This window comes from Capsicum annuum, chromosome 3 (genome assembly GCF_002878395.1).
Source record: "Capsicum annuum cultivar UCD-10X-F1 chromosome 3, UCD10Xv1.1, whole genome shotgun sequence".
NCBI classification, from domain to species: domain Eukaryota; kingdom Viridiplantae; phylum Streptophyta; class Magnoliopsida; order Solanales; family Solanaceae; genus Capsicum; species Capsicum annuum.
In genome coordinates, this window is record NC_061113.1 from 184,473,076 (window position 1) to 184,495,593 (window position 22,518).

A 22,518-nucleotide genomic window follows, 5' to 3' on the forward strand; every position below is an offset into this window, starting at 1 on the left:
CATTTTAGGCTCAATGGGTAGACGGGAAGGACACTTTACGCCCAATAGATAGACAAAGGACCTTTTTGTACCATTCTACATAGTTAAAGGACATTTTAGATCGTTTTCCGTATTTTCATTAAAGCGACCTATAACATGAAATAGTTTCTATTAATTACATGAAATAATACCAAGCGGAAAAGAACAAATTATAAAATATCCCCTAGTTTCTAATGTATAGAAGAGTGAAGGAAGTAGGTTAAGATCATCATGTCTGCTTGTTCCGTAATTTTACTATATCATTCTTAGTTAGTTATTATATGTCATTTACGTATTAAATAATTAATAATATTTAATAAAAAAGTAAAATAGACATTTATAACATGTCTGTTTCAGCTGCTTCAACCATAATTTTACTATTTCATCCATAATTAATTATTATAAGTCATTTAAATATTAAAAAAAATTAATAAAATTTAATTTAAAAAGTAAAATAAAAAAATATCAACTATTGATGTTTTAAATTAACTTGACATCTTAATGAGGCCCGCTTAAATTTTTTTTGCACCTATTTTTTATATTAATTTTGATATATCATTTCTTATAAGTTATTATGAGTCATTTAAGACATGTCCGCTTCGCTGTTTCAATCTTGATTTTACTATATCACTCTGAATTAATTACTATGATCATTTGAGCATTAAAAAATTAATAACACCTCTTAAAAAGGTAAAATAGACACAGAATGATATGTCAACATAAAAATTTGGTTGACTATCAAAATTATTAGTGTCATATAAATTGAAATGAATATATTATTTGAAAATAAGATAAAACGTATTGTAAATAACAATATTAAGAACTTAATATAAAAATATATATAACAAATTAATTGATTGTCGAAATTTTATCCATGCCATATAAAAGGGACTGAAAGAGTCTTATTGAAAAATTATGTAAAAGAATATTATAAATCACATAATTAACAACTTAAAAAATTTAAAAAAAACACTTAAATTGAAATAAAAGAAAAAAATTATAAATCAAAATAATTACAAACTTAAATAATTTTAATAACTAATTATCTAAATTCTATTTATATCATATAAATGGAGATAAAAACATAATATATATTGGACCATGCTAGCACGGGTTGTTGATATCTAGTTAAATTAAAGGGAAAAAAACACCCACTAACCATCATTTAAAACAAATTATCAGAATTTGACATTTTGCCAAAAAATAGCCAGTCGGCTAAACTATTTCCAACTTATAGTCATTTTCTAATTTGGATCATTTTGGCCCATTTAGTTCAGATATAGTTTATATATCATATTGGTACAGTCCAGATACAATACTGATACAGTTTCCAACTTGGACCATTTAGCCCTTTTCTAAAAATATTTTAGTTTTTTTTCTGCTACAAATTTTTTAACTGAAAATTTTCTGCTTTTTTTATTATTTAAAAATAATAATTAAATATAATTATATAAATACGGTATAATTGTTATATAGAATATGTATCTATGTAAGATATATGTATAGAAATTGTATAGTTCTATCAACTATGTATATGTATAAAATATATATAGAAACATATACAGAAAGTGTATAAAAATTATATAATTATTGTATAAAATGTGTAGAAAAAATTGTATAATTATTATATAAATTATTTATCAAAATTATATAATTTTTGAATATAATATTTATGTATATAAAATATGTATAGAATATATATAAAAACTGTATAGAACAAACCAACAAATTAAATGGTTAGAAAATAAAATTTGAATTAATGACCATTTTCGTGAAATTAATTTTGGCCGAATGACCATTTCTGTCTTTTTCCGTAAATTAAAATTGTAAATGTTTGTCAAATTAAATTTCTACTACTATTCTTTGATAATTTGGCAAAAGAATTGGGAACACAAAACGAATCCCACCCGACAATATAATAACAGGGAATACGAGAAAAGCTGGGAAAGTTTTGGGTTCCTTTGCTAAGTGCATAGTGCAAAAACAAGTTGTTCTGTAAAGTAGATTGTCCACATTCTCCTCCCTCTATACTTCCCGGCGGGCACGGGCACAATTCCCCGAGAGAGACATGAAGAAGGATAAGGCAGTTGTAATAGAAAGCCCTAGCACTAATGAAGAAGAAGAAGAAGAAGAAGAAGAAGAAGAAGTAGAAGATGATGATGAAGATGCTGCTGCCGCAACTAATCCTCCTGCTCGTCGCTTCTCTACTCGCAATGCTTCTTCCAAATACGATTTCGTTAAGGTATATATCCTTCCACTTACTGCAAATTTTTGTCCTACTCATTTTTTTTTCTAGTTTAATTTTGCTTGTGTGTTTGTCAGGTGAAAGTATGGCTGGGTGACAATGCCGATCATTACTATGTTCTCTCTAGATTTTTGCTCAGTAGAATGCTCACCGTCACTAAGGTTCAATCTCTTTACTTCTCAGTTACTGTTTTAGATTATGTTTGATGCAAATTCATAATCAGGGAGTTCTCCTTTCATGAATTGAATCAGATTTTAATATTAAAATTTACTACTCGCTGCAACTTTTAAAGATAAATTAGATTAGATGAACTTGATTAAAATTAAATTTTAAATATTCAAAAACTATACAAAAAAATACTAGAAATTGCAAATTTTCTCATATCAGTATGATGAAAAAATCTATCTTAAGATATTTGTCAAAGTTCATGTTGTTCAACTCTCAAAAAGAAAATTGTGACAAGTATTTTGGAATGGAGGAAGTATCAACTTGGAATTTCCAGCAGAAAAATGATTGGGGAAAAAAGAAGAAAAGGAATTGGCTTGAGCAGCTTAACAGTTGCGATGTAAATAATGCAAACAAGTACTATATCTGTTGGTATCACCTTAAGTTCTGCTGTTTCTCTTAATCGATGACGTAGGTAATTGCTTAATTACGTACATTGTTCCTATTCAAATTCTAACATTGCAACTCTGCTGTTCCTTGAATTGGGTAATTTGTATTTTTATTTATGTTGTCACTTGTTGGTGTCAAAAGGATGACCTACTACCAGATATTCTTTTCTAGAGCTTTTGGTATCAATGTGGAGTTGATGTGCACTGCTTCTCGTTTTTCAGATACCAAATCATGTGGCTATTAAAATTGCACTTGAGCTTAAGAAGCTTCTTGTTGACAACAGCTTACTCGATGTGTATGACATCAAAATTTGTAGCTTCTTCTCATTGAGTGTTGTGTTACTTGATCCATAGAAATTAAACAGTTATTTCTTAATGCAGCTCACAGTCAGATTTGGAGGCAAACTTGTTCAAGGTACCCCATTTCTTGTTCTCGGTTACGTTTCCAATTCTTTCAGAGGTTCAGTAACTTTCCCATGAATATCTGTAACTATCTAAGATACTTAACTGTGAACATTTTTTCTAAGTTCCATTGGATCTATGTCTTGAGATATGATTTTTCCTTGGCGACTTGATATTGCAAAGGCGGTCTAAACATGATTTACATGTTGCCACTTTGTTGGATGTGGTGTTTTTGACTCTTATTTTTAGGTACAAACGGTAACAACTCATTTGGATTTTTATTAATATGAGTTTTCTATCTTTAGTGATGAAGAACAAGCAATACATACCTATTTCTCTCTCTCTCTCTCTCGCTCTCTCCCTCTCTCAGTGGACACAGGCTAATGCTGATTATATGATTGAACTTGTTACAAGTGGGTTTCATTATCGCATTGACACTTTTGTCTTTTTGAAACTGGTAACTTTCATTATCCCGTTGAGACTTGTCATCGAACATCTTTTTTGTTCTTGCTCTCTGCATGTGGTTAGGGAGTTCTTGTAAGTTTCTTCCCTCTTGTTTAATGATTCAAAGAATAACCAAAATTGCTTCATTATTTCAATAGGCATTTTAAGAACTTTTTTTTTCTGGATCTTTTTGATTGGCATCTTTGACTTGAAATGTACTAAAGGTTGTAAAAGCGAAGTCCTGATGAGGATCCAATTTAACCTGAACTGTGCTTTATGTCTTTCGGCAGTTAACTTTTACTATCTAATGGTGTCTAGAACTTATTTTTGACACAAAGATGTTTGTGTTTCAGATTGAATTACCTGTGTAGTAGAGTTAACATGTGCATAATATTAATAAGCTGATGAGCATGTTGTGCTGTCAGGAACCAACCCTTTGTTGGGGGGAGGGGGGGTATTATAGGTCATTTATCCATTGATTTTCTGATGTAAACAAACACTGCCATAAAAATCTGTGCAAAACCTATTGCCTCAATCACAAAAGTCATACAGGAAGAGATTTTTCCAAATAAATATTTAAAATAGATTTCTGTGATTTCTTTTTCTTAATTCGACAAACATCTGAAACTAGTTTTTGTAAAAGTTGTCCCTGTAGTATGTGACTTGATTTTCCTTTCTGTTAGAAGTTGTTCAAAGTTCTTAAAGTGGATAAATAACGCTGAATTGTTTGGATGCCATGCAGCTTATGGAGCGAAGAGGTTTTGGAGAAGAGTATATAAACCGTTATAAAATGATGACAAGGTTGATAATTTTCTTTTCAACTTTCCCTTTCTTTTCCTATTGTGGATCACTTTCTTTTTTATTCATTTTTGTGGAGGAGGGAGCAATGAGGAAGGGAATGGTTGAGACGGCCTAATTTAGTATTTGATGTTGCTTGCCCTTTTTTTGGGATTATCTTTATGTTCTTAGATTTCACCATATGCGAGTGCCTTTGGTAATTCTTGTTTGTGGTACTGCTTCTGTTGGAAAATCTACTATTGCTACCCAGCTTGCACAGAGGCTGAACTTGCCAAATGTCTTGCAGGTTCTTCTTCAATCCCTCTACATTTACTGGGTCTGCTTCTATCTTTTCCTTTGAGCAAGTTCTCTGTTTATCCTTGCTTGCTTATCATTTTTATGTTATTTTTTTTTTTTCAGACTGCCATGGTGTATGAATTGCTGCGGACATCAACAGAGTATGTAACTGTCGATACAGATTTAATTATTTCAGTTCAATGTTACTTCCAGAAAATCGTGTAGTCATATTTGTTCATGCTTAGCTAAAGGTTATCTGAGAAGTGAGATATCATGTGGCTCTCAAATACTTGTGTACCTTGAAATTTTTTATCAGTGCACCTTTGGCATCTTCTCCTGTATGGGCACGTGATTTCAGCTCTTCAGAGGAGCTAATAACCGAATTTTGCAGAGAATGCAGAATAGTAAGGAAAGGTAATTCTTGTTGTAAACAACTGTTTTGGAGCATGTTAAAGAGTTCAATAAACATCTCCATTTGTTGTAGGTTTGGCTGGTGATTTGAAGAAAGCTATTAAAGATGGAAAACCAATAATAATTGAGGTATTTGTCCTCTATAAATTGCATAATGAGGTTTTATCATCGCTTGTTTTTTCATGCCTAGACATTATAGACACTTGTGTTCCTTCTCTGTCTTTCTTCATAATCTTCTCTTGACATCTTGATTGGAAAAGAAGCATCGCTACTCGTCCTTACCAAAAAAGAAAAAAAAAGAAGAAGAAAGCATTGCCACTGGCAAAAGATGAGTCCTCAAGATTAGAAGTTCAAGTCTTATATTGAGCCCCACCACTGCAAGACTAATTAGTTTTTTAAAAAGGAATTTATGTGGAGGAAACATGGACCACTTCCGAAGCCCCCAGAGGGTGTGTTTGTATCTATGAAGTAGATTTATCTCCTATAGATATTTCCTTTTAAAGCAAATACTTGTACATCCAATCCTTGAGAAAGTTATGGATTTATGGGAGCTAATTTTCTAGATTAGCATTTTGGATTTGCTAACCAACTTTGTAATTCCAAATCTCCTTGATGTCTTTATATACGCATCTGATATTGATGTGAGAACTGTCTTCTGCATCTGAGTCTAATCTTGTTCTTGGTACTTAGTAGTTAGGACTTTAATTTGCACCATCAAAACGAGGGCTTGTCTGATAACACAGTTTGAGCTCCTTTTTATGTGGTTATGCATCCTCAATAAAAATTGGCAATCAGTTTGTAACTTATGATCAGGAGGGAAATAGTGTGCGAAGTTCAAAATTACCTTATTTGACATACAGAAGGAGAAAATCTGGGAGAAGGGAAAATCTCTACCCAAGTTCTTCTGGAGCATCTACATTTGAGATTAGAAGGAGGGGGAGGGAGGAGAGACTGGGGAAGTCCCAGAGCAAATCGTTGGTGAATCTGCATCTATAGCAGTATCAGAAGAGTTTCTACTGGGGTACGCTGTGCAGGCAAAGCATTATCAGTAGCACATGGCAAGAAATCTGTTGGAAGAAATCAAAAGTCAAAATGGGTAAGAAAGAATATTCTGAGGCTTAGTAAGCTTTGGGGTTTCTCTTCATAAGTTAAAACGAGGTCATAAGGTTCACGTGAATCAAAGCAAGATGATAGAAAAGAAGGGCAGTCCAAGGTCAAGGAAGAGCCGTGCTATCTCAAAGCAAAAGGGTTAGAAAGAGCTTAAAGAGTCGGAGTTTCCTGTAAATTATGGGAACAAAGGAGATTGGAGCAACGATAGAAGGTTCAATGTTGTACCCAAATGAAGAATTAAATTGTTTTCTGAAATGTGAGGGGGTAAATAAAAGGGAAATAATGTCCACATTGAGGGTAAAATTGTGACATGTATTATTTCTTCCAAGATAAGGACCCGTTTGGCCATAGATATCACAAATAATCTTTGGGAAATTTTTTGGCAAAATTTGTTTGGCCATAATTTTTTTTCATGTTTTTTCATAATATTTTGGCAAAAATCCTGCGATTCCAAATATTAGAAAAAAGTGGTTTGTGGGCCAAGATCTAGTTTTTGGATTTGTTTAAAATTTTAAACCTTATCCTAAACTTTTGTGTTTTGTAAGAAAAAGCCCGGTAATTATGATTCCAACTATAATTCTATCTACCCAGCCTCTTATCAAGCACATTCCTATTAAAGAGATTGTTCGCAGAATATGAGAAGATTATATTAAAGAATAGCTAGTTACTATCGTTGTTGATATTATTATTATTTTTGCATCGATGGATCTCATAACTAATTATATTTGACAAATTGTAATAATCGGTAATTGTATTACTAGTAATTTTATTAAAATATTGTGTTATGATTTTTAGATATTGTATTTATCTAGTTCATTATAAAAATAATTATTGTTTAAATCATGTTTCGTGTTTTTTTTGTTGTAAAAGAGTGAAATATTTTTCCCAAAAGCTATGGCCAACACAACAACAACAACAAACCCAGTGTATTCCCACAAAGTGGGGTCTGGGAGGGTAGAATGTACGCAGTCCATACCGCTACCTCCAAAGAAGTAGAGAGGCTGTTTCCGATAGACCCCCGGCTCAAGATAGAGAATAGTAAGCAAGAGCGTAATGTACCATTAAGCATGATGGGTGGCATAACATAAAAGGAATAAGACATATTAAAAATAAAATAGAAATAAGAGCAATACGAAGTAAGATAAATAAGCGCAATATGAAATAAGAGATAAGAAATATGGCATCCGAAAAGTACGACCCCCACCTGTGGACACAGTCCTGGGATTACTAACTCAGCTATACATAAGCTCTTCTACTACTAGCTACAACCCACGCACGCGACCTAGCCTTTTACCCTTATTCGCGACCTCCACACCTTCCTATCTAGGGTCATGTCCTCAGTAAGCTGTAGCTGCTCCATATCATGTCTAATCATTTCCCTCCAGTACTTCTTCGACCTACCTCTCCTTCGAAAGCCATCCAACGCTGGCCTCTCACACCTACGAACTGGGACATCCGTGCCCCTCCTCATCACATGCTCAAACTATCTTAGCCTTCCTTCCCGCATTTTGTCCTCCACCGAAGCCACTCCCACCTTCTCCCGAACTATCTTATTCCGAACTCTATCCCCTTTAGTAAGTCCACACATCCAACGCAATATTCTCATTTCCATCACCTTCAATTTTTGAATGTGGGAGTTCTTAACTGGCCAACACTCTGCTTCATATAACATAGCTGGACGGACTGCCACTTTATAGAATTTGCCTTTAAGCTTAAGTGGCACCTTCTTATCACACAACAAACCCGAGGCGAGCCTCCACTTCATCCAACCTGCTCCAATACGGTTTGAGATATCCTCATTAATCTCGCCATTCCCTTGAATCAGAGATCCAAGATACTTAAAACTATCCCTCTTACAAACATCCTGGGAATCCAGCCTCACCATCACATCGTCCTCCTGCCTCAAGTCGCTAAACTTGCATTCCATATACTTCGTCTTGGACCTACTCAACCTGAACCCCTTGGACTCCAGGGTTTGCCTCCAAACCTCCAATTTTTCATTCACACCTCCTCGCGTCTCGTCAATCAAAACTACATCGTCCGCAAACAACATACACCATGGCACCTCCCCTTGAATACGTCGCGTCAACACATCCATCACCAATGCAAACAGGATAGTAGACTAACAAGGTAAGTATGAGACAACAGATGTGTGACTGGTTTACTGCTGGGAGCAGATGGGGCCAAGGTGGGGGTTTTATTTGACAAAAGAGCACAGTTATCCAAAGAAAGTTTGAAAGATAACCATTCCATCTTTCATTATTCTGTCCATCACTCAATCTGATTATGCACAGGTATTTACGGGGGAAGTGGACCACATTCCTTTGATGAGAGAAGGGATATGTGGTAAAAATTGGAGGCACTGAGAGGATTGTGCAATAATGGGTGATTAGGTTTGCAATTGAGAAGTCTAATATACTTGGGTTACAAGGTCCATCAAAGATTTATCCGATTTCAATTCAGAGCTGGGCCTAATCAATCCTGCACTTTTAGGCAGTAAGTCTACAACAATAAGAGTTGAAGACAGACCAGCTGCTTTCAGGATAGGGGTATTCTTTTTCTCTACTGAATGAGATGATTTGTTCAGGAAAACAATATGCTTGGGTGAACCCAGCAAGGAGTTACTAAAAGATTTGAGCCAGTCAATTAAAAAATGCCAAGAAATGAGGAAGATGGAAATTGGAGCAAGGTAAAAAGCACCGGAAAAAGAATCTTAAGTCATACAGTCTAACTGATGATGAAACCAAATACAGACTTGACCTTTAAGGTGATGTGGAAAAGTGTTAGCAAATGCAGAGGTGAATTGTATTGGAGAGAAGGATTAAAGGTGTAAACTTGCTCCTGGCTGCAAAGCGGTGAAAAAACCCAAAGCTTATCTATAAAATGGCTGATGCCAATAAGGTCAGCACAAATTATATAAGCTCATGATAGAAAAGACAATTGTTGAGGACGCAAATGGGTTTAAACAGAAGTTTTTGAGGTTCTATCAAGCAGTGTTTTAAAAGGCAGTCCGGGGCTCGCCTTGTAGGCAAAAACGCCCTGAGGCATTGTGGGAAGGCAAAAGTATCGAGAGGCGAACGCCCCGAAATTTGAGGCGTTCGCCTAAGCATTGAGGCTAAGCATGAGATGCAGATTGGGCGTAAGTCTAGAAAGCTTATAAATGATTTTTTTAATTAAATTTCTAATTTAAAATTAGTACTAAAATATATGATTGGTAAATACTTAAATACTCAAATTAAAAGTAAAAAAAAACTTAAAAGTCACACTTTCAAACGTATTTACTGGTGGATTTCGACAGCGCCGCTACTCAAGAAGGTACTGGGTGTACTTTCTTCTTCCTAGTTCCTTTCTTTGTTTTTAGTTCTTTTCAAGTCGCATAGTGACGAGCTTTCAAATTATTTAATTTTACTTATTTTGTTCTCTTTTAAAATACAATATATGGTATATGCATGCGTAAATATATTGATCGAGTTACGAGAAGATGAGGGTTGACTAATTATGTACTGTTTTTTATAAAACTTGTGTTTTGGAGGACATATAATAGTTTATCATATGAAAGTTGACTTTATCTATATTGTTTGTATTGTATTGCTTTGGTTAGATTCTTTTTACTGTTGAAGCAATTTTAGATACATATTTCACTTATTTGTTTATTTTTTATAATTTTGGTACAATTTACTTTTTTTGGTGATTTATCTCTTTAAAAAACATTTATTTTTAATTATATTAATTTATAAAATATTAAAAATTAAAGGATCCCTGGGGCTTAAGCCTCAATGCCTCGGGGCTTACGCCTCACCTTGTACCAAGTAAAATGCTTTGCCTTATGCCTCCATCTTTAAAAACACTGCTATCAAGAGTTAAATTGAAAAGAGCAGGCAGAAGAGCAAAGTGTCAGAAGGGGAATATTCTTAATGTCTCTTGGGAGGAGAATGAGTGGTTGCAAAAAGACATTTTGAAGAAGATGATGTTGAAACATAATTAAGCAAGGGTTATGAACCCCCTGGACATGATGGACGTTGAATGAATGTCTTGATGGGAGAATCAAATGAAAATCCCGGTCTTCTATGTAAATGGGGCACAGAGAAGGTATATGACCACATATATTGGTATTTCTGGTTTCTTTGGTGAGGAAATAGTGTTTGGAGAAATATGGTTCAGCTGGATATCCTTTTGCACAATCACTCTAAAGTTCTAATCAATGGAGAACAACCTTCATAGTTCAATCAAAACGTGGCTTAGGCAAATCTCTATTTCTCTTTATTTTGATAAGGAAGGTCTTCAACAGGATTAGAAACAGCTCCAGTGTTATATCTCGCATATTGTATATGCAGGTTAGGAAAACAACTGATGCATCTGAAGACTTTACTTATTGGCGTATCAACCTATATATATTTTTTTTGTACCTTTTGTCTTATTGGTCAAAATATGAATGTGTAAATGACATAGATCAGATGGTAAACGTCAATAGCTCCTTGTGTAGGTAGAGACAAGGAAGCTCTTAATACACTTGAATTACAATTTTCTAACACAATACCCCCGTTGTGCCATAAACATTATAAGCTTACCTTATTTTTTCTGGAAAAGAAAGACACCTGGAGAGAATCTGGTGCAGTCCAGGAAGCATTTTATGCGAAAAAGAAATAATAGTTACTGATACGTGCATGCATAGCACAGTCCATTTCTAGTATATTCATCCTTGATGCTGCAGGAGAAGTTAGAGACTTCATCAATTTTTGTATCACATCAACTATTTTATCAATTGGTGGTGAATGTCGAAAATCCTTTTTTGCTCTGCAATCTGCATTCGATTCAATTTAAAGTTAATACTTGGAACATTGAGTGATCTCAATTGGATGGTATATCAATGGCAGGGGATACACCTAGATCCTAGTATTTACCTGATGGATGAAGAGAATAAATTACCATCAGCTTCTCCAGCAAATCAAGCAGGGCCAAAGTCTACGAGGGTGGAAGAGCAGAATGAGTTACAACAGAAAAGCAATTCTAATGTTAGACAGAGCAGTCAGAGTGACCGCAAGGATTTCTGTTCAGAGGATATGAATTCAGAGCCAGGAGAAGAATCTTCTGAGTTAAACAAGTTCACAACTGCTCTGAAATCCTTGGACGTTCATGAAATTTCTGAAAATATGGGCAAGTGCCTTTCCATATTTCTGCTAGTTTTTCCATCTCCACTAAAAGCTACTCATGCTGTTTTTTCGGGGGATGGGATGTGAGTTCTTTCTTTCTTTTTCTCTCCTTCGATACTTCCTCATTGACTCTCTGGTAATGCAGGTGAGAAAGTTAAAGGTTCAGCAGCAGAACAAAACCCTTCTCATAAAAGAGAAAAATCTGGTGCTCAACCAATAATTGTACCTATAGTTCTAAAGATGGCTGAGTTTGACCATAAGGTGGGTTTCCCTGAATGTCTATTTATCCTATGTAATCTCCATCTTTTTCCTATCGTTATATCTGCTCTCTGTAAAATAGATAGAGGTAAAGATCCCCAAGTCTTAAGTCTTGTCTTCGAGATGACAGTAAAGTATAGTTTCTCTATATGTACTAGTTTGGAACGACTATTTTTTTTCTTACTAATTTGCTCATTAGTCTGCTTGAAGTCAAAGAGGTTTAAGTCATTATCTTCCCCTCAATGTACCTAGTTCCACCTTCTATTTTGATGAACAAATTGACCCCTCCACAGCCTTCCTTATTCATGTCCCGTAGTACTTCCCTCAACTGTCCTTTCCTCTTTTGTTCATTGTAAACTGATGCCTCAACTTGTACTAAACTAGGTTCATGAAATAGCTCAACATTTTTTTTTTTCTGTTTAATGTTTTCCTTGAGTCGAGGGTGTATCAGAAACAACCTCTCTACCTCACAAAGTAGGGGTAAGATCTGCGATCACCAGGGGCGGCTCTACCTCTAAAAAAAATAGGCGGTCACTTTAGGCCCCTAAATTTGACGGGCCTTATTTTTACGATAATATATTATAAATTTTTTTAAAAAAAATCAATATTACTATTTATAGAAAAAATAATTTTTTTATATACTGTAAAAGGAAAGAATTACTAGAAGAAGTTCATATATCTAGATTATTATGTCTCAAGAAAGATTAAATACATTAATTATATTACAACAACAACCACAACAAACCCAGTTTATTCCCACATAGTGAGGTCTAGGGAGGGTAAGATGTACGCAGTCCATACCTCTACCTCTAAAGAAGTAGAAAGGCTGTTTCCGATAGACCCCCGGCTCGAGACACGGAATACTAAACAAATTTATAGTAAAACATGGAACAAGATGGCATAACATAAATACGACACCCACAAGTAATAGTAAACAGAGAAAAGTAAACAGATTCGTAATAAATCATGAAACAAGGTATCATAACAAGAATAATACCCCCACCAAGTAATTCCCTACACTAGCGACTCAAACTGACCCTAGCCTTCTGCCCTAATTCGCGTCTTCCAGATCTTCCTGTCTAGGGTCATGTCCTCAATGAGCTGTAACTGCTTCATGTCCCGCCTAATCATCTCTCCCCAGTACTTCTTCGGCCTACCCCTAACCTGCCTAAAACTATCCAAAGCAAGCTTCTCACACCTACAAACCGAGGCATCCATGCCCCTCCTCATCACGTGTCCGAACCATCTCAATCGGACTTTCCGCATTTTATTCTCCACTGAAGTCACACCAACCTTCTCCCTGATAGTCTCATTCCGAACTCTATCCCCCCTAGTCAGCCCACACATCCAACGCATCATCCGCATTTCCGCCACCTTTATTTTTTGAATGTGGGAGTTCTTAACTGGCCAACACTTCGCTCCATACAACATGGCCAGACGGACTGCCACCCTGCAGAATTTTCCTTTAAGCTTAGGCGGCACCTTCTTATCACACAACACCCCCGAAGCGAGCTTCCACGTCATCCATCCCGCCCCAATATGGTGCGAGACATCCTCGTCACTCTCACCATTACCCTGAATCAAGGACCCGAGATACTTGAAACTATCCCTCTTAAATACCACCTGTGATTCCAACTTCACTACCATCTCATTCTCCAGCCTCACGTCATTAAACTTGCATTCCAAATACTTTGTCTTGCTCCTACTCAACCTGAACCCTTTAGACTCAAGAGTTTGTCTCCACACCTCTAATTTATCATTCACACCCCCCCGCATCTCATCAATCAAAATTACATCATCTGCAAAAAGCATACACCAAGGCACCTCTCCTTGAATACGCCGCGTCAACACATCCATCACCAAAGCAAACAAAAAGGGACTAAGAGTAGATCCCTGATGCAATCCTGTCAAGATAGTGAAATGCTCTGAGTCTCCTCCCGCCGTCCTCACCTGAGTTTTAGCTCCATCATACATGTCCTTAATTGCTCTGATATATGCCACCGGGACTCCACTCACCTCCAAGCATCTCCAAAGCACCTCCCTGGGGACTTTGTCGTATGCCTTCTCCAAGTCGATAAACACCATGTGCAGGTCCTTCTTCTTTTCCCTATACTGTTCCACCAGCCTCCATACCAGGTGAATTGCCTCCGTCGTCGAGCGGCCAGGCATAAATCCAAACTGGTTCTCCGAAATAGACACTATCCGTCTCAGCCTCACCTCGACCGCTCTCTCCCAAATCTTCATAGAGTGACTCAATAACTTAATACCCCTATAGGTATTGCAAGCCTCGGGCATTTTCGCCGTCTTGAAAATTCCGTTAAACAATCCAGTCAACCACCTTAAACCAGCCTCGCCAAAAAACTTCTAAAAATCCACAGGTATCTCATCAGGCCGTCGCCCTACCCCTTCTCATCCTGCGAACAACCTCTCTAACCTCCTCTACCTTAAAACGTCTACAATAACTAAAATCCCGACACTCCTCTGAGTGCTCCAGCTCCCCTAACACAATAGCTCTATCCCCTTCGTCATTCAAGAGTCTATGAAAATACGACTGCCATCTATTCTTAATGTGGCCGTCCTCTACCAACACTGTACCGTCCTCCCCCTTAATGCACTTCACCTGATCGAGGTCACGACCCTTCCTCTCCCTAGCCTTAGCGAGTCTAAACAACTTTTTTTCCCCTCCTTTCTCCTGTAACCCCGCATACAAGCTCTCAAATGCTGTCATCTTAGCCGCCGTAACTGCTAACTTAGCCTCCTTCCTAGCTAACTTGTACTCTTTCTTGTTTACCCGCTTCTCTTCTTCGTCCTTACTCTCAATCAACTTAGCATACGCCCCTTTCTTGGTCTCCACTTTCTTCTTAACCTCTTCATATTATTACTTAAAAAGGAATAATTAGAAAAAATCGATTATGTAATTTTGAAAATAGAGTTTATTAAAAAAAAGTTATTTTTCTTAAAAATTTAAGGCCTCTTTTTAATTTTCGCCTTAGGCCACAAATATGGTTGAGCCGCCCCTGGTGATCACATTGGGGGTGTTTTATTTTTTTTCTTTTTAATGGTAAAATAAAAGACATGCTTTCAAGTTGGTTATCTTATACATTGCATTCACACGTTCACCCACACCTGCTAAACAAGAATCCATGGATAGATTTGAAAGGAAAAGGCAATGGGGCAGTGGAGTTGGGATGTATGTACCAGCTGATTATAGTAGTGTAATTTGTAAGATTCATGTGATTTATTCATCAACTGAAGTAGTGAAGTGCTCCTCGTTGAACTTCTCAGTTGTTACGTTCTTCCAAAGTGAAATTGTTTGATTATTATTGGCTGTCGGTCAATAACATGAAGAGAGATGAGGTTAATTAGAGAGACAACCGCTAAAGCTAGATTTATCCATTTTCAGAAGAACGAAAGAACAAAATGGAAATTATCAAGCATTTACATACGTGGAGTCTTTTTCTTCCTGAGTTCACTACTTCTGCTTCCTATAATTTCTGAGGATCTCAATTGTACGCAACAATAGTGGGATGTGCAATTTTCATTTTGAACATACCAAATCTTTAAAGGTTTTATCGCTATACAACATCCTCTATTTTCAGAACTACACATTGATTAAACGAGTCAAACTTACCTGCAACTGAGCAATGTGTACAAACTATCCGAAAAAATATAATTGTCTCCCTGCTGCTGATACAGTATGCAGTGAAATTGAGTCCATTATCATCATCCTCCATTATTATCCATTGCCTAAAGCAGGATTGAGAGAGTAATCTGTTTATCATATTTAATACCATGTCTTCTCTAACTTCTTAACAAAGTTATGTATTTCATGCAGGCATTGCTGGAAGAGTGGGTGGCGAATCGTAAATGCAGTGAGAAATATCCTACCCAGGTTCTACAAGTTGTTGAATCTCTTATTTATCATTATCTGTACATGAATGTTTAATGTATGTATAAATCAAGTGGGTGGCTTTTCATATAGCAGCACATGATCTCTGCAAAATCTGTGATAGATGTCCTTATCAGTAGACGGTTTGCTGTGATTGATATTTAGCAACTATCATCCACATATGGTCTTCTTTTCTTTTGGTTTAAATAATAAGAAATTGATTTTTTGGATTAATCTTTGCATAGGTGAAGATAGGGGCAGCTGGCCTCAACTTTCTGATACAGTGGTGGAGACCTTTTCCAATAACTAAAAGTAGATTATATCAAAAGAAAGGAAGAATGCGTAATAAAGAACATGCGTGTCTTGTCCAAAATGACCTGTTTTCTACAACATATAAACTTTTCAAGATTTGTTTCCATTCTATTTGGAGAGTTTGAAAACCCAATTTGAAGATATACTAACCAGAGTCCATGTTTCTCCTTAATTTTCTCCAAAACATCAGTTCTCCAGTTATAGCAAAAGAGAATATTATTTGTGCTGAGCTTGAAAACAACATATACCGATTATTATGTGTAAATTCACCTATGAAGATCACTAATTTAATGATCCTTTCATCCTTTTTCGTATTTTTATATATCCAACTGAGGTTAGTTTTCACTTAATTGAAGTGCCATTTGTCTTCTGGGACAGTTCCCTTTTTATTATGCCCATAGGCCACATAACCCCCAGCCCACCCCTAAAAATAAAAAGAAAACAGAAGAGAAGGAAAACGAATGGCAGTTCAATTTTGTCATTCTTGTCAGTAGCATGGACTTAAGTGCCAGAAGAGAAGTAAAAAAGAACTGTGATATTTTTCAAACCAAAGAAAGTTGGAACATACTTCATTAAGCCCATCAGTTCTACAAGAAATTAAGAAAAAATTTCACCCTTATCTGTCTTTGTGTCTGGCTTCAATTCTTTCTACATGTTTATCACATATGATACATAGTATACTTATATCTGAATATTTTGCTTTTCTTATCTTGTTTTTACCTGATAATACTCTCTTGAATTTTTTTTTATTTTCAGGACAAGGATAAATTGATATCTAACTTGAAGACTATACAAGACTATCTCTGTTCCTTTACCTCACAGGTACGGTGTTTGCCATCTTTCCCAACATCGACATAAAACTCGGAAATCGTTCTATATAGATATAAATGTCTGAGGACTCATTATAAAAAAGCTATCGGAGGAGAAATCAAGACTAATCCACCTACCAGTAAGAGCCTAATCTGCATTAAACCAACCTATCAGTAAGCGCCTAATCTGCATTAAACCTACCGTAGTATCTAATGAAGTTCAGAAGTTAGAACTTACAGCAGACGATTTATAAGTCATCTTGGTATTGGCTTCTCTTCTATTTCGTGTTCGTCCGGCCATAAGCAAATTGAATGAGCACTACTGTATGATGAAAACGTTATAATCTACGTCTCTACAAAATAAAATTGGCTTGATACTTGAGCAATGTGTTACTATCACCCGTATTATCCGTCATTGCAGATTTGATGCGCATTCAATTTGAAAAGTTGGATGCATGATATCGAACCAGTCCTTTGAAAAGTTGGATGCATGATATCCAATAATTCCTTCTAAATGCAGCTAGTGATGCACAATGCTATTTCAATAGTTTGTTCTTGCAGCTAGCCAGCTAGTATCCGGTTTTTGAATCTAGAGTCCATTTCTTTCAATTCCATTCTTCATCCAGTTGAATATATAAGCTAGAGGGAAAGAAAGCACTCACACCACCAAATTAAGCATAGCATCCAAGTCATAGGTTTCAGTTTGCTATTGGCTGGTTTTTTTGTTTTCTTGTGCAAGTAACTTTCTAGAAAATATGGTGGAGCATCAAAAGAACAGAAAAAATAGTATAGTTTCTTGTGGTCTGAGGGACAACTAGGCATTTCATGTAAATTTGTTGAGTTATGGAAGAGTCAATTCTTTTCTAGAATTCTTAATATTACTTGGGGTTCTTGCATATATTGGGAGGCATGCGCCAAAAAAATAGAATTTTAACATATGGTGAATTGAAGACACTAGTTTCAATAAATAAAAATCACTCTGCAATTGTTATTGGATATTAGTATGCAAGTTGTCTAATAAGAAATGATTTTTTGTTCAACTTATTATTTTAAAGAAGAAAATATAACTATTTCTCAAATACTTTTTCTTGCCTGGTCCGTTTGATTTGACTTTTGCAGTCTACATCCCCTAGTTTTGTGGTTCTAGTTAGCTTATTGATTTATTATTAGTATGCCGTTATCAATTTTTATCCTGTGGGAACTGCATTCTTTATTGACAGGGTTTAACAGTTGTAAACATATCAGCTACGACTTTTCCACAAACATTGGATTGGCTGCACAACCATCTTTTACAGGTAATTTGCCAATGTATTATTCTTTCCCTGTAGTTAATTTTGTTGATTGCCACTGCCTATTTCTTCCGAGAATGTTGAAACCTGAGTTGTATGATGTTTTACACATCTGAAAGAGAGGTTAAGATACGTGAAAATCATTACTTTTTCTCCTGCTTTCCAGTGTATCGAGCATGGTACATCACATGTTTCTAGGGGTAACAGTGTGGAGATAACCAAAGACTAGATTACTGCCGGTCGTATCTCGATGATCAAGGTACTCTGCAGACTATATCTAGTACGGCCCGTTGCAGATATATAAAGCTCTGCCTTGCACGAGGGGTACTTATCGGGCGGTTTTGTTGGATATTTGTATTTAACGTTTCGCTTCATTGGGTATCATTTTTAAAATGTAGTAAACCGCTACCCTTACCGATATCAATGTTAGTTTAACAGTTATTGGGTTATCGGTTAGTTTATCGGTAATACCTTCATAAATGAATTTGTATTTTTATCCCCCTGATACAATTGCTTCGAAAATCACCCCAAAGGAGAAAGCCTATAAGCTTCCGCCTGGATCTATGGGACCCTAATGTCTTCGTTAACAGGAAAAGAAGATACCTTTTGAGTACACTGCCTAATCATGTTTTTGTCTTGGTAGTAATTTTCATTTGTAGAAATTAACCTTAATGGCTTTACAATATTTCACATCAATGGGGATTTTACAATATTTCACATATGGTGAAATAATTAAAACTAAAGGTTGTCAGAAGTGTAAATCAAATAATTCTTTATGGGTCAACGGTTAAATGGATAAGGAAACTGAGCACCCGTCACTGATAAACCGTTAACAACAGAGTTCCGAATCTGTTTTCAACTGTTAATTTGATATCAATAAACCTCAGCTGAGCGGCATAGAAGCTGTCTCCACTGTATGGTCTTTTGTGTAGTTTATTTAGTCAAGGCAATCCTGCTTTATTAGTAGAAGTTTGAGCTGTAAGGCCAGTATCATCTTGTATCTTGTGTTGCCCGCCCAAATGCCTCCTATAATTTACATCTATGCCTGAATGAATATAATTTACATCTATACCTGAATGAAATCAATGTGTAGACGGTACAATTTTAATTCATATAGTAATTCTTTTTGTATCATGTGACACAATTTCCCCTATTCCTCAGCAGATTTTGTCTGCCGTTATATCTGAGGGACGGCCCAACTGGTCCTAATCACCTAAGAAAACGAAAACCGAAACAATTATTATGAGGATAAAATACAAATTGTCAAACCGCTGACTTCCATTTTGAAAGAAATGTAATTGAAAACCCCCCCTTTAAGTATTAAAATGGTGCATTAATAAAGGGGAAAAAAATCTTAAGTCAAATGGCCCTTCTTGCCCAACTGAAGGAAGTAGTTTTCTAAATACTCCCTCCATTTCGTATTGCTTGGATCTCGTATTAAAAATAGTCATTTCAATTTATTTATTCAGTTTACGAAATAGAGAGAATTTTATTATTATTTTTTTATTTCTACCTTTAATATTAAATAGCTACATAAAATAGTAGTAGCAAATTCAGAGTTTCAAAGCACCATTAATCATTAATAAGATTAGTTTAGTAAAATGTGATGCATGTTAGGTTAACAGTGACCAATTAATATAAAATGAGGGAGTATAAAGGGTAATTATATACTTTAAGGTTTGTAAGAAGTTTATATATTAGTAAAATATACTTTAAGATTTGTAAGAAGTTTATATATTAATAAAATATATTTATATATTAAATATTAGGAGGGTGAGTTTCCTGCTTAACTATCACTCATTAGTTTGAGAAACTATCACTACTTTTTTAGATGTAATTTTGATACTTCACTCTTAAAAAGTGAGGCTGAATCAACTTCCAATTCATTATTAGAACATAACAACCTACAGATCACGGGAAAACTTTCTTGGCATCTTAATTTATACTGCCCCAATCTATTTCCCATGTGTCATTAATCATCTTTTTGTTGAATAATCAGAGATTCAGATATGCTTGAACTCAATGAGATATGGCCCTTAACCTTTGGGTTATGGATGGATTAGTGCTAATCAGCAAATTTCCCTATTAATTAGCTCAAAGCTTATTAAATCAACGACTTAAAAATTAACCAGGAGCTTTTTCTAAGCAATCATGCTACGAGTAATGACCGTATAAGTTAGGCCTGCAACAATATGTCATTAATTAAATACTAGTATATACTACTTTATTATTTTGTAAACGCAAAATGGTTCGATGGACCCTTGTACTATATCCATTTTGTAACGTGACATTTCTACTTACATGTTTGTTATCTGGACCCTTAAACCCACTAAAATACAATATTTCAAATTCTTTGACCATTGACCAGGCTTATGTGGTATCAAAAGGGCTGACTAGGACGAGGCGCGTGCCTGGTGGGGGGTCATTTTTTATCCATTTTAATTAAAATAATTAAAAAAAATTAAAAAGAACCCCTCCCCCCTCATCTTCATCTCCTCTGCAACAAATTTTCCATTTTGACTCTCAAAATTTCAAAATCATCTAAAGTTTCAACCATTCACAAATAAGATTCGGAACCCAGCTTCAAATCAGATAGAGTTTCAACCTTTTGATAAACAAGATTCAAAACTCAGCTCCAAAATCATCTAAAGTTTCAACCTTTTACAAACAAAATTCGAAACCCAAGTTCAAAAATCATATAAAGTTTCAATCTTTACAATCAAGATTCAAACCCAGTTCACAGAATCATTTAAATCAATAAAAATTCACAGAAAAGAGGCTGAGTTAGAACGGGCTGCCATGAACAAGGAATCAAGAAATTTTGATTGTTTGATTTACCGTGATTGAACAAGAAATCATATTGCTTTTGTGATTTTGTGAACAAGAAATCAAGAAATCATGTAAAGTTCTATGATTTGTAAATCAAACAATCAACAAAACAAGAAATCTTGATTGTTTCCTACCGTGATCTACAAAATCAAGAAAATGAAAAAAATTGTTGATTTAGAAAATCTGAGTTAGAATGGGCTGCCATGGCCATTAGAGCCCCAAGGATGCCATGACCGACAACGATGACGACGGACCCTTCACGAACCACCCATCGTTCATCTTTCACCACCATCTTTTATCTACATTTTTCACATCCCACACACTTTAAATCTTTAACCAACACACACACAAAAGCTAATATTGGTTCTTTTAGTGTTAATGTTGATGGTTAATTTGTAACCAATACACAAATGGTGGAGGCTGGTGGGGGTTCACACTGGTGGTAGGTGACGGCAGCGTGTTAATGGATTGTTGTCACACTGGTAGCGATGGTGCGGTAGTAGAGAGATGGAGAAGTAAGAGTGGAGAGAAGGAGAAGAGAGAAGATGGAGAAGGAAGATGGAGAAGATAGAAAACTTAACCTCATTTTAATTTTTATTTATTTTTTAATTCTCAATTTAAATTTTTTATTCTTTTAATATTGCATTTCTTATGTGGCATTTTAAAAATGATGTGGAATTTCATGTAGTATTTAAAATGACGTGAAAGCGGACGTGGGGCGAGTGTGTTACAATCATCAAAAAAGTATTTAAAATGTTATTTTTTAGTGGGTTTAAGGGTCCAGATGACAAATATGTAAGTAAGAGTATCCACATTACAAAACGGACATAGTAAAAGGGTCCATCGAGTCATTTTGCCTTTTATAAATGTAGACACGTTGATAATCGCAGTTAGTTCCTCCGAGTTTGGAAGCACGTGTCTAGTTTTAGAGTGGATTTGGTACGAAGGACAATGATTTCATATATTCTTGTTTGTACGTAAGCAAAAATTGTCAATCTTAAATCACTTTTATATAATCTAGACAAATATTATGAGAATGAGAGGTGAATGTTGGGTGGTGGCTTGGTGGAGATGAAAAATGAATTGTGTTGAAGGATGGGGAAGATACAATCAATGTGAACTCACCTTGTAGAATTTATTTTCCTTATTTCCAACAAGAAAGTTATTTTCCTCATTTCAAGGAACTTATTTTTGTAGAAAAATAATTTTCAAAAATTTAACTAACCAAAAATGAGAAAATTGAATCAGAAAATATTTTCATGTGTATCGAATGCACCCATGTGTAGTACAATTTGAAATTTTTCAAAAATTCCTTTTATGAACAAAACTAATTTTTACCGAAGTATAACAAGGATAATTTTACAAAAGTAGATAGGTAAATCTTCATATTTTACCGAAGTATTTTGGTAAATGGAATCTGTCATCTTAAAATCTTGACACGATTGAAAGCTCCATTAAGGGCAAAGCTCAAATACGATATGATACAATTTGCTGATGACACAGATATTAATGGCCCTCTAAAGTATAACATATGGTTATAAATATTTCCGTTACACGTATAAATTTGGACTTTGTTCTTTAATCAATGTATGATATAACTAGATAGCAAGTACATTCATGTTATATCTTTATATTTTTAGAGTTAGCCAAAATTAAAGAGAGAA

At 35.3% G+C, this 22,518-nt stretch overlaps 1 protein-coding gene across 2 annotated transcripts; it reads left to right on the forward strand.

Moving 5' to 3' along the window:
• The first annotated feature begins 1,887 nt into the window (after window positions 1-1,887).
• LOC107865220 lies at window positions 1,888-18,530 on the forward strand. 2 transcript variants are annotated; one of them, XM_047408503.1, is made up of 15 exons: window positions 1,888-2,260; window positions 2,341-2,424; window positions 3,100-3,173; window positions 3,259-3,292; window positions 4,466-4,524; window positions 4,693-4,807; window positions 4,921-4,958; window positions 5,114-5,211; window positions 5,282-5,337; window positions 11,193-11,472; window positions 11,614-11,729; window positions 15,562-15,618; window positions 16,684-16,749; window positions 17,957-18,031; window positions 18,192-18,530. In XM_047408503.1, exons 1-15 carry the CDS (start codon window positions 2,087-2,089, stop codon window positions 18,252-18,254), a joined length of 1,389 nt encoding a protein of 462 aa, XP_047264459.1. In that variant the 5' UTR covers window positions 1,888-2,086; the 3' UTR covers window positions 18,255-18,530. The 2 variants fall into 2 exon arrangements, with proteins under 2 accessions (XP_047264459.1, XP_047264460.1); XM_047408504.1 differs by lacking the exons at window positions 11,193-11,472; window positions 11,614-11,729 and having other exon boundaries at window positions 1,890-2,260.
• Window positions 18,531-22,518: the final 3,988 nt, after the last annotated feature.

Bases quoted from the DNA above. Each gene is read 5' to 3' on its own strand.
- LOC107865220 (XM_047408503.1), top strand. From the start codon at position 2,087: ATGAAGAAGGATAAGGCAGTTGTAATAGAAAGCCCTAGCACTAATGAA. The intron at 4,808-4,920 runs GTTCTTCTTCAA...TTTTTTTTTCAG, and splicing joins ACTTGCCAAATGTCTTGCAG to ACTGCCATGGTGTATGAATT. The intron at 11,730-15,561 runs GTGGGTTTCCCT...TATTTCATGCAG, and splicing joins TGGCTGAGTTTGACCATAAG to GCATTGCTGGAAGAGTGGGT.